The sequence below is a fragment of the Psittacula echo genome (genome assembly GCF_963264785.1).
Source record: "Psittacula echo genome assembly, chromosome: 2".
Classification (NCBI taxonomy): domain Eukaryota; kingdom Metazoa; phylum Chordata; class Aves; order Psittaciformes; family Psittacidae; genus Psittacula; species Psittacula echo.
This window is the reverse complement of record NC_137737.1, coordinates 77468981-77482169: the sequence shown is the minus strand read 5'-3', so window position 1 is coordinate 77482169 and position 13189 is coordinate 77468981. Positions and strand designations below refer to the sequence as shown.

Sequence of the window (13189 nt, the reverse complement as noted above, 5' to 3'; positions counted from 1 at the left end):
ATTGGTAACAAGAAGACAATTATACCAGCTCTTAAATGCTCTATGTTTTGTTTCTCTTTTCCTTACTCCTCCCCCATTACCATTACTCTTGCCTATTTTGCATCACAAACAACCCAAACCTCCATGTCCTCCATGTTCCAGAGTGGAAAGAAAAATATCAAGTCTGATTTCCTATCTGTTGCATATCCATATATGCATATTGATGTATAAATTCATATACACACACATACACATGAACATACATAAATATATGGATCTTTCTAAATATATGTGTATAAATCTATATTAGATATATATATGTAAGTATCAGTAGTTACTGATACATTCAGTAAGAATAGAACCAAAAATAGTGTTCAGAGCTTAACAGTCTAAACATTAAAAAGAAACCAATAAATGTGTCAGAGATGGTATTTTGAATTAAATTTCTTTACTCTGTGGACTTTCATTGACAATAATATGTAACATTATGTTTCACCAAGCTTGGACTTAAACCAAGCCAGGATTTAGGTACTGGAGATACCTGACTGTTGGACAGATTAGAAAGGAACAGTTTAGCATTGAGGGTGTAAGTTCATCAAACTTCAGCTGAGCCTCCAAGCCTTGTGAGCCTTACAGCAGCATTCAGCTGGCAAACCCCACTGTGCACTGAACTCCTCCAAGTTTTCACAGCCCTAATTTGAAAGTACTGTGTATGAGAGTATATATACTGAACAGACAGTAGCAACTGAAATATTGCTATATGTGAAGTGACATACCAGTAAATTTCCCTTGAGACTTGAAAATAACAGATACTGAAGAAAGAGAGGGACAAAACTAATACAATAACTCCTTGGCAGCCTGACCCCTTGTGAGATCTACCCTTACTTCCCCTAGAAAAAGAAAAATAACTGTAACATCGAGAGAGCTAAGTTCATATAAAAGAGGGAGAAAAAAAATGAACCTTTTTGACAGTTATGATCCCTTCCTGTGTGTCCTTGTCAGTGACGATATCAAACATGTCTGATCCATCCCCATTGGAGATGGTATACTCAGTCTCTGCATTTTCACCCACATCAGGGTCATTGGCTTTAATTCTGCCAAGAAGAGTCCCAGGTGGTGCAGACTCAGAAGAGCTGAACTGATAGGTACCTAGAAGAGCAAAATCAAGTATTTATTGTTCTGAGAAGCTTAGTCATTCGAATAAAAAACCATTTTCTATCCCACCTGGATTTTTTTTAAGCAACTTGAAGTCTGAAACATTTAAAAAAAACATTGTTAGTCATCATATTAAATTTTAAAACAGGGGTTGATGTTGATTGACAAACTGTCACAAAAAATTTAAGTGATTCTTCAAAGCCTTTTGCTACTGTGCTTTTAATGGTTTGATGTGGTTGTTGTTGTGGGGGCCACCAGTTCTAACCTTGATTATTTAACTATATATGTATATATGTTTTCTAGAAACGTTTCTATATATATTTAGAAATAGTAAGAGATTTTTTTTTTGTTTTCTCCAGGCACAAGATTTGTAGAAACCAGTGCAGATTTTTTTTTGAAAGAGACTAAAATAGAACAGGCTTTCTTTTATGCTTTTGAAAAAATATATTCAAGATTTGTAGATGTTCTGTGTGAAAGTAATTCATTCATCCATTATTGTTAATACATACTAAAGAGTCAGGATGAAGAGCATGTGGATACATGTTCATGTTAATCACTATAGTTAATTGCAATGGAGATTCACTCAGATTTTCTTTAATTTACCCTACATGTCCTTTTTGTGCTCTTTCAATGGTTGATTCAATTGAATGTTTTTATAATAAGGGTTTGCTAGAAAGAAATCTGATTACAGACAAAAAGAAAAGTGAATGTATATGTATTTTCTGACAACATATGCAATAAAAATCTAAATATAAAGACATGCTGTTGCAGAAAAATTATTAACCAAATAGTTTTCTTGATAGACAGAACTAGACAATGAAGAGCTTTCATTACTAGCAAGACACAAATGTTTCTAAATCAATACTTTCGGTTATTTGCTACTAAGAAAAATGTAAAAAAACCCCCAACTGATATATTCAGCATTTTTACATGTGACATTCCAGAATCTGATGTTTCTTTACATCTGTTTTCTTATTTAAATTAACATTAATTTACTGAGTGAACTAGTAGCATTGGAAAAAAAACCTTATAAGAGTCTGAAAAGTAGCATGTGTTAAAATTCACAATCTTTGTTTGAAGGGTCTACTAAGAAGCTGTATAAATTGTTTTGGCCTTTAGTGAAGTACAGTCAAGTGTCTTTCTTGCAACTAGCCTATTTCCTATATTTACATGTCCTTTACTTTCTTTTAAGACACTTATAGGGTCCTGAAGGCTCCTTTTAAGTTCAAGAACTATACCAAACCTCTTAAGTTCAGAAGGAGTTTCCATCTCCAATTGTACAGACTAAGTACAAAAGAGTGTCACTGTAAATACCTTACATTTAAATAGATGTGTAACAAAATGGAAGCTAATGCTTGATGGTAAATTGCATTTGCTGTTACAAGGTTGTAAGTGAAAACAGTAGACTGGCTACAATCAACACAGACTAAAATGCATATTATTTCTTTAAACCAGGCTGAAAATTAGATGAAAGTAAGTATTCCTGGGAGCTAAATCATAAGTTTGAAGTCTTTCTCACATTCAAGGGTTCAGCCAGTGAGGCAGAAATACTGTAAAAACAGATTCAATCATGCTACTTATGATTTATTCCAGGATAAATAACTGTCTTTAGTGCTTTTACATCTGAAAGCATTCCTCATTTTTGTGATGCTGTGTGCATGCTACACACTTTTGGCATGCGAGATAGTTAATCTGGCTTAGATTACAATTGACTTCAAAATGTGTGAGATTTTAAATTCAGTTCAGGCTATCCACTTTTAACTATCTAAGATTCTTTTCAAGAAACAAAGCAAAACAGAATTTTTTTTCTTCTTAATGCAGTTGGAACAACCAGTAATTCACAGACCACTGCCATTTTGCCTTCTTCTGTCCCTCCAAGAAATCAATCTTGAGTTCTTCTGTACATTGACATTAAATCCTGTTGCTTGCATTTGCAATTCACCTTCAGCTTTGGGCCACATTTTCACCTATTGCTGCCTCACATTACAGAAAATGGAAGAAGAAATTAGAAGGATCAGACTTCCAAAACTAGGTAGCTGTTTGAAGGTATGACCCTCATCATAACTAATCTAAAAAGAAATCAAAACCTCCGGATGTTTCTTTATGTTTGATTTCCTAGGAAGTGTTGAAAATTTAATTCAGCAACAAAGCTCATAATGCAATGTGCCACACTGCATTTTAATTTAGGTTCAAGAATTCTTATTTGCCAAAATATTATGGCTATATCATGCTATACGTGTTTAAGCAGTATCCTCTCCTGAAGTAAAACAGGAGGACAGGTAAAAATTGTTATTTGAGTTTGCCATACGAAGGTGATTCTCAGCAAGTGAACTCTGAGTATGAATTCAAGTTATATTTTATGAGGACTGCAGTACTTCCCCTACCCTCTCTTTTTAAAAAGCAATCTGTTGTCATGAACAGAGATAAAAAAGTTATATGCAATTTCTAAAATCCTTTCTTTCACACTGCCAGAGTTTTCTTGTATTTTTAAAAATCTCTTCTAGCTTGACCTTTATCTACTATTCTGAGTGTACTTATTGCCATGGTACTGAAGTGTTTTTCAAGTTTCTTCAAGCCCAGGAGAGAGTTTTCTAAATCAGCTGTTTGTTCACTAAAGAAAGCCAGTCAGGTCCCTAATAAGTGTTCACAAGCAATTCAAACTTTAAAATGTAGATATTTTTCCAGCAGGCACTGAAGTGAGGCTGTAAATGTCTTCTATCTGCAGCCTATCAAAAGGTTATAAGACACTAATTAAAATAAATTGGGATTGGATTTAAATGACTGGCCTAGGACGAAAAATGTAGTATGCTACTGAGACACTTTTTGTATTGTGCAGCTTTCTGATTGTCATTTTTTATTCTACAGAGATATTTTTAGAAAAACATAATTGTGTCAAACTGGTCTAGATCACCAAAATCATTCAACATCAAGAGATGAACACAGATTACAAGTAGCTAAACCAAACGCTTAGACTTCCAGCAGAGAACAATGCATGATCAACTCTGCAAGGTGGTACCTTAGAAAATTTGCTGACCTATTTGCTTGTCTAAAAATGTTGAACTAAAGTTCTCTAAAAAAATGGAACTCTATGTTTTGTAATTAAATTCTTCTAAAGGCTTTCAAGTCCCTGAAGTTAGCCTAGGTTATTGTTACAGTTCACATTCCTGTAAGCGCTGTAAGAATGGGAAGCAAGTTTATCATTCTGAGAAATATTTTCTTATTAAAAAAGTGGAGGATTCTCATTTGCCTTAATAATGCTGCTACATAAACAGACATAGCAGTGGGCCAGCGTCACTCTTTCATGTCTTTGTCAGCAATGTGGACAGTGGGATTTAGTGCAAGCTGTGTGGTTCAGCCGATACCCTGGAGAGAAGGGATGCCATCCAGAGGGACCTTGACAGGCTTGAGAGGTGGTTCAATGCCAGCCTCATGAAGTTCAACAAGGCCAAGTGCAAGGTCCTGCCCCCGGTTTGGGGCAATCCCAAGGACAAATATAGGCTGAGCAGAGACTGAATTGAGAGCAACCCTGAGGATAAGGACTTGGGGGTGTTGATTGACGGGAAGCTAAACATGAACTGCCAGTGAGTACTTGCATCCCAGAAAGCCAACCGTATCCTGGGCTGCATCAAAAGGAGCGTGGCCAGCAGGTTGAGGGAAGTGATTCTCCCTCTCTACTATTCCCTTGTGAGACACCACCTGCAGTACTGTGCTCAGCTTCAAAGACCCCAGCACAAAAGGGACATGGATCTGCCCAAGCAAGTCCAGGAGAAGGCTACAAAAATGTAGTGATAGGAGAAAGGAAAATGGTTTCAAACTGAAAGAGGAAAGATTTAGATTAGACATTAGGAAGAAATTCTTTACTATGAGAGTTATGAGACACTGGAACAGGTTGCCTAGAGAAGCAGTGGATGCCCCATCCCTGGAAGTGTTTAAGGCCAGGTTGGATGGGGCTTTGATCAACCTGTTCTCATAGAAGATGTCCCTGCCCATAGTAGGGGGGCTGGAATTAGATAATCTTTAAGGTCGCTTCCAACCCGGACCATTATATGAATCGATTTATACTTTCAAAAAAGGGAGAAAAAAGATCCCAGATGGTGACAGTGAAACAGCTGATTTTAGAGGGGTTCTTGGAAAGCAACGGAACTATTAGATGCTCCATACTCTGAGGGAAGCGAGGCGGATTGTCATTGACATCGGTCAGTGTGATGTTCACAGTTGTGGTCCCTGATAGTCCGCCCATCTGGCCTCCCATGTCTTTGGCCTGGATGACCACTTGATACTGTTCCTTGTTTTCTCTGCTCATGTCTGGCAAAGCAGTCTTGATTACACCTTGGAGAAGAGACAAAAAAGAGGGACAGGTGAAGCAGGCGAAGCACCAGCCACTTTAATTTCAGTGGGTTTAAATGGATATAAATAAAAGCACAGATGTTAATCCATAGCCATCAACACAAGGTATACTAAAATAAGCCTTTCAGTCTATGGCTGATATAATGTGATTTTAAGAAAAAGGGAATTAAATATAACAGAGACAATATCCATTGTTTGTGATGTGCTAAATCAATCTAGTTATTCTTCTAATGTCAAAAATATAAACATATTCGTTGAATTAATTAATTTTTTAGCTATCATGCCCAGTTATTATTTTAATGCATTATGTAATTTCCAGTCCTGGTGAGGTTTTGATATTATAGCATAGGCTGAACTCTTTTATGCTCAAGATTAATTCTTTTGGACTGCAATAGATCGTATATTTTAATGCCCAGTGATGGGCACTTGTCCTGGGTTCAGCAGCAGCAGTCATTTTTAATCCTTCTTAGTAGCTGGTGCAGCGCTGTGGTTTTGACTTTCGGCCTGGGGATAATACTGATAAAGCCGATGTTTTCAGTTGCTGGTCAGAATGTTTACTCTGACCAAGGACTTTGTGAGTCTCATGCTCTGCCAGGGAGGAGGAGAAGCCGGGAGGAAGCAGGGACAGGACACCTGACCCAAACTAGCCAAAGAGGTATTCCATACCACAGCACATCATGCCCAGGATGTAGAACTGAGAGTTCCTGGAAGGGCTAGAATGCTGCTGGGTGGGGGGCGAGGTATCGGTATCGGTCTATGAGTGGTGAGGTACTGGTCGGTGAGCGGTTGTATTCTCTTCTTTGTTATTTCTTTTATCATTATTATTGGTGGTAGCAGTAGTGGTTTGTGTTACCTTAGTTATTAAACTGTTCTTATCTCAACCCGTGGGAGTCACATTCTTTTGATTCTTCTCCCCATCACTCCAGAAGGGGAGAGAAGAAAGGTGTGTAGGGGGAAGTAGACTGCGTGGTTCTAATTTACAGCCTGGGCTTAAACCATGACAGCACTGTAAATCATCTAGGGCTATAGATAATAAAAGAATTGGATAAGACTGTAAAATTAGTGTTGGACAATCTTTTTTGGGTGGCTGATCCCAAGAGTTTCACAAATATCATTTAAATGTATCAGACTCTTGTACAACACACAAAGAGAGTAGGATCCTCAGGTAAGAAAACTAAAAATCCCATATCCTGAACAGAGAAATTATTTAAATCCTCCCAGGATCCAGAGCCCAGAAGACCTCTTTTTTATTTGGAGGTGTGGTGGCTTTGCAAGATTGAAGAATTTTGATTAAATGTAGGAAAAACCTAATGCAATGCCTGCTAAGTCTTATGTGTATTAGAATTAGGTATCTGGAGTGGGGAAGACTGGTGATGGTTGTTTCTTTTTTGAGACCAAATTTTGGATTATAGATACATAAAATTCATACAAGTTTTTCTTTGTCTTTGTGTCTTTTTCTTATCTGATTTCCTGCACAACAATGAAAAGGACTTCCAGGCATGCCTTGCAATTTAAAAGCATTAATGCTTCTTGCTTCATTTCTAATAGCTGTTGGGATCAGAGTACAGTTTCAAAGAGCATCTTTATGTTAGTGGTCAAGAATTTGTCACAAACTTTTGGAAATAATTAAATTGCCTTTGGGGATTTTTTCTTTTTTTTAGCCTTACATTCTGAAATTATCCAGCTCACTTTTTGTTTTCTTAAAGACAAACAGATGGAATTCCCAGAAATTGGTGTAAAATAAACTTAAATACTTTCATGACTCTTTGTATCCTTTACAATATCCTACACCCTTTCTGAACTGTTGACTTTTACACTTACCAGTCATCTTCCAGATGCTACCATGCTAAGTAAAATGGTTTTTCTTCTGCAGTAATATTATTTTGACACTTTAATTGTGATTTCTGTTTTCATTTAGAAAATGTGTATCAGCTTTGTGGCAAGCCATATACTATAGACCTGTTCCAATATTTAAATGCAAATGAAAAATGTCTTGATCTCTGCATCACACCTCTGCCATTTGCAAAAAGTAAGACTGAATGAATTGCTAACCTGTTTCTGGATCCACTGAGAAATATGGCTGTCCCTGGAGAATGCTGTACACCACTTTGGCACTGTTTCCATAGTTGACATCATCAGCATCTGTGGCTGTCACTTGAATAACAGATGTACCTAAATGGGTACAAAAAAAGGAAGCAGCAGATTTTATGACTGCACCTATTTTTTGTAAACCACATATCATTGTTTCAGTACTGAATTCAGCAAAAATTGAACAGCAGCTGGTGGACAAATCCACTGTTATCCTACCCAAGCAGAGAGTAAAATAAAATCTCTTCTTCCTTGTGATTAAATCATTATCACTTAAGATTCAAGCTTCAGGTACACAGGATGGACTGACATGTGTCTGAAACCAAACACATCATTGGGTGTTTTGGTGATCAAACAGTTTTGAAACTGTTCACTTTAAGATAGGTAAATGCTGTGTGGAAAGTACCATTATGATTCTTAACTTTGGCTTACTAGTAAATTAAACTAAAGCAAATTTCCCCATACTCATTTTTTGCTTAGATGACCGTATCCAAATATCTAAATTCAGACTGAAGAAAATATTTTGTATCATCCTAACTAATTTTTAAGATGATTTTAAAAAAAATAGCTTGGTTTTACAATAAGAAATTCTGGAATTTGTTTTATTCTGTTTTTCTCTTTTGATCAAAGTTATTCTGCTATTGGCAAATAATTACCATTAAACTACAATTCATTTTCTCAACATTCAATTATTTTGTATGAAAATGGCTCACCCATGTCCTGCAATCACAATGAGGAGAATATAGGCTATATGGGATTAACAGCATTGTGAGCCAATGCATTAGGTATAATTTATGGATTAGAAGCAAATAAAAGCTTCTGTAAAGACTTCCTTATAAAATATATGAAAGGACAAAACTGTTCCTCACAAGCTTTTCTTTCTAAGCAATTTTAAAGATGTCAGGATACTTTTTGCTAAAACAATCTAAAGCTTGTATGAATAAACACAGGCAGCCCAATAGCTAGAAGAGTAAATGTTCTTCAACTCCTTGCCAAGGCCAGAAGGCCAATTGAGAAGCTCTTTACCCTATTTTTGGCTGGGTATTTTTTATGTTTTACTTTTTATGTTATACTTTCCTTATAAGACAAAGGTCTAGTGAGCACTGTCCACTTAAGTGATATAATTTCCTATTCTTTTTTTTTTCTTCACTTACATTCCTCTAAATTGAAGTTCACCCAGGTAACTTGCAGTCAAGTATGTCTTGACTGTAAATTTAGAAGATACTTATTTACCTGTGACTAATGGAATTAAAGTGAATAATCTCTCCTGTCACTCTTCGGTGTGCACAAGGCATTGGGTAAAGTAGAAACCCAAAGTAATCAAAATAGATTTATGAAAGCTCACATTACTATTAGGTCCTGTTAGATGCATCTGTTTTCTCACAGTACATAATACCACTTTACACATAGTAGTTTTGTCTACATAATAGTAACAATTCCAAATATTTCAGGTTATCTGAACAGCATGACAAGAGGGGAAGATTACTTCTTTCTCTGCAACAAACCAGCAGAACAATGCTGTAGAAATGCTTTGTCACAATTCATCAAAATCTGAAGAGGATTTTTGCCATCAGCAATCTAGATTACTTTTTGCCAGGTTAAACAATTGAGTCATTTGTGTGCCAAGCTGAGCTGTAAAGAAAATCCTGAAGAAATGAAACTTTAAGAACAATTTATCACTAACAGTGTCCGGCAGAACTGCTTATATGGACAAAAGAACTAAGACCGTTTCTTGAATAATGTAATGTTCCATGAGTCCTATCTGCTTTCAAAAAAGCTAATAAACTAAATCCCATGTCTCTTCAAGACTAACAGGGAAAGGGGAATCAATATCACTTCCTATCCTACAAAAAAACGTAGAAATCATCAGTAGAATCATGCTTACACTATGTGCCACTGTATCATCTAAAAGTTAAGAATCAAAGGAAATTGATATGTCCATCCCCCCTGCCCGCCATAAAACCTCAAAATATTTTCATCAGGAAAACTTATTGCTGTGGCTTCCTGATCTAGGCACTGTCTTCGGGCTGGCACAGATGTCTGAGTGTGGTTGTAACAACTCTGAATGCACATTAAGTTTCTTTTCCTGACATACTGGTTTGATTTAAAAGAAAACATACATGGGAATGTATATCTTTGTTTCCTGAGGTTCAAGTGTCATATGATTATGATTACTGAGGAGAGCATAAAAGCTGTAACCCTACAGAAACTTTGGAGGTTACTACCATATAATTCAAGTGGATCTTATATAGAATGAGATCTTATTATAGTTTACAAATTATTGATGTTTTCTTTTATTTGTCAAACTTTGTAGAGTGGTGAAAAAATAGTGTTATAACAGCTACTGCTTCCTAGTAAACTAATAGTACAATCTTGAAAAACAATTAACAAGTATATACTCAGAAAATTTATTGTCAGCATGCAGTTCACTCTCTTCTCTGCCAACAGTCTGCTGTATTATAAAATAGGATCCGCATGGACAATAGGCAATGTTGTGCAGCTTTTTTTTTTTTTTATGAAGAAAGAAACTTCTGTTAGCTTTTGGGGTCTGAAAAGGCAGTGAAACAAAGAAGCTCAGTAATGAATAATGAAATAATTGGTAATAATGCAAAACCAGTTTGGATTTTTTAAATTAAAGACAACTATGCCTTATCCTCACCCCCACCTGAATAGTACCCACAGAATCTGGGTGCTTTTTTTTCATTTATTTGTTTATAGTCTAGATTGCCTCACAAGCAGCATTTATCCCATAATAGTCAGCAGAAGTCAGCATATTTTAAAATACAAATTGGGATGCTATGTTAGAAACTAGAATTTTTCTGAGATGCTTTCACAGATGCTAACATGAGCAGGAATGAAATAGAACCTTGAAAGAACTGTGGGTGTGGAGAAGGTGTTTTACTTTATTTGTTTCTCGCTATCCAACACTATTTTTAATGGGCAATAAATTAAATTAATTTTCCCAAGTTGAGACTGTTTTGCCCCTGATGGTAACTGGTAAATGATCCCCTGTCTTTTTTATCAGTTCATAAGCTTTTCCTTCTTATTTTCTTCACCTGTCCTGTTGAGGAGAGAGATTGAGAGAGCAGTAGGGTGGGCCTCTGACAGCAAACCAAGATCTAATATACCACACAAGCAAACTGGTGTGAAAGATGACAGAGAAAATGTGGCAGTGAGTACAATAGCAGCCTAAGGAGTGAAAACATCACAAAACAAAGTGAACTTCAATTCAAGCTTACCTAGCAAGCCTATCCCATCTCAAAATGTGAACTGAATCACTCCATATCTGTGACAGTGTAACTCAGTGTCAGAACTGAGCCCCACTAACACAGATTTCCAGAAATCATGAGGAGCGAGACATAAATTTGAAAAAGAATTTGAAATAAGAGCTCTTCTCTGAATTGTGTTTAAAATACTTTCTACTTTTTTTGTGAAATTCAGTCTTTGAAAGAGTCCTTCTGTTATAATTAGGTCTTATAGCATGATATCAGAGTGCATTGCAAAGCTGAAGAAATAGCCTACAGAGAAAAAGAGGTTTTATACTGTCCTGGGTTCAGCAGTAGCAGTCAGTTTTTCTCCTTTTTAGTAGCTGTTGCAGCACTGTGTTTTTGACTTTCAGCCTCGGAACAAAGCTGATAACAACTGATGTTTAGACTGACCAAAGATTTTGTGAGTCTCATGCTCTGCCAGGGAGGAGGAGGGGCCGGGAGGAAGCAGGGACAGGACGCCTGACCCAAACTAGCCAAAGAGGTATTCCATACCACAGCACGTCATGCCCGGGGATGTAACTGGGAGCTACCCGGAAGGGCACGTCCTCTTTTCGGTCGGGCTCTTTTCCGGCGAGCGGTATCATATTTTCTTCCCTTGTTATTTCTCTTATCATTATTATTATTGGTGGCAGCAGTAGTGATTTGTGTTATACCTGAGTTACTGGACTGTTCTTATCTCAACCCGTGGGAGTTACATTCTTTCGATTCTCCTCCCCATCCCTCTGGGGAGTGGGGGGGGGAAGTAGACTGCGTGGTTCTAATTTACAGCCGGGGCTTAAACCACGACATCTACTAGAAGAGATCAAGATGTACATTTTGCTACCTTTTCATTTAAAGTCATACTCTACAGCATGCAACTCATGTTCTTACTTGGCTCCTTTAGCTAACATGAATTAGAACAGCTTCTGACAGTTAGAAGAATATATCTGCGTCTTTTTGAAAATGCTGTTTTTACTTATAACTTTTCTGTAACCTTCGTTTTGAACAGTGATCTCCATCTTGGGTGAAGAAAATTAACAGATTATGTTGTTAGCATTGTATGTTTCAAGATTCCACCATGAATGTTGGATGAAAAATGACAGATAGTGATTTAAATATCATTCAGAACCCTGACATTTCTTTTCCAAAGGGAATTCTGTAACTTGCAAATGCATTTTGAGCTTGATTTTGACATATTTTTATAAAAGTAGGATTTCAGATAATTTCAAAATTTTGATTTTTAAGAAAAATGCTTGGTTTAGACTTTGGCCTTCTCATACAAAGTTTTCAAGAAGTAATTCAGAAATTTAAAAAAATCCAGAAATGCTGAAACAGGATGTTTTTTACATTACCAGACAGCTTCCTTTCTATTTTTTCTCAAGTCAACTTCTGTTAAAATTGGCAGTTATTGAAAAGTTCTAATTTTTACAGAGAACTTGTGTGTATGTATGTATATCTAGCCCCATTTAAGAGAGGGCTCCACTCAAAGCAGAAAGACTGTTTTGTTTTCAGAAATAGAAGGCCAGCTGGGGTAAGTGGAGAGGTAGGAAGGACTTTATCTCCCTAAAGGAGAAGCTCTTGAGCTTGTTTCCTGTTTTCAAGCATAATGACAATCTGCCATTCATCAAATTTATTCATCGAGAGAAGATTTTAGAAGTGGATTACTTTTGCAGGCTGAAAAGATTTGGGAGAGCTCTGGAAAACCTCTGGAGGCAAAATTAAAAATTTTGTTGGCTAAAAGCCTAAGGAAGATAAGTGGACAGACAGCTCAGACAGCATGGCTCCAAGGATTATTTTCATATGGAGATACCATGGAGGTGCCCCTGCTGACAACATGAGTGAAAATTTAAGTGATTTTCAGAAATTCTGAGAGCTATTCAACCGCTTTTGCTTTTGAGAGCAGGTTTTTCTGTCTGGATAGGAATCTATGCCTGGCAGATAAACTGCAGACATTCTGAACTAGGAGTAATCACATGGCACTACCTAAGCCTGAAATGCTTAGGAATATATAAAAGCCACCAACAAAGATCTTATTACTGCATAAGTTGGACTATATTGTTTCAGACTGCTTTCGATACAAAGAGTAGGGCTAAATAAGGTTGAGATATGACTATTATGTTTTGACTCAAAAACACCTCTACGTAGAAAGCTTAAGGAATAAGGAACTGCAAGGTGAAGTTTGCTGTTTTGTATATAAACACAATTTGATAAAGGAACCTAACTCAAAGGAGCAATAACACTGGAAAAATAAGAAGGTGCTTAAAATGCAGTTCAACCATATATATTGAAAAGAAATGTATTAAAAAAAAAAAAAAAAAAAAAAGAAAAAATATAGGACAGAAAAGGTAGCATAAAACAGGAGATGTAGTAGT

General features: G+C 36.5%; 1 protein-coding gene across 1 annotated transcript in view; it reads right to left on the bottom strand.

Moving 5' to 3' along the window:
* Nucleotides 1–13189, bottom strand: part of CDH9 (cadherin 9) — a gene marked incomplete at both ends in the record, with an annotated part of 79566 nt that overhangs the window by 20930 nt on the left and 45447 nt on the right. The window contains 3 exons of the mRNA XM_080611879.1: nt 941–1128; nt 5296–5463; nt 7534–7653. Of these exons, the coding sequence (XP_080468005.1) occupies nt 941–1128; nt 5296–5463; nt 7534–7653 (476 nt within the window). The remainder of the gene's footprint in view (nt 1–940; nt 1129–5295; nt 5464–7533; nt 7654–13189) is intronic.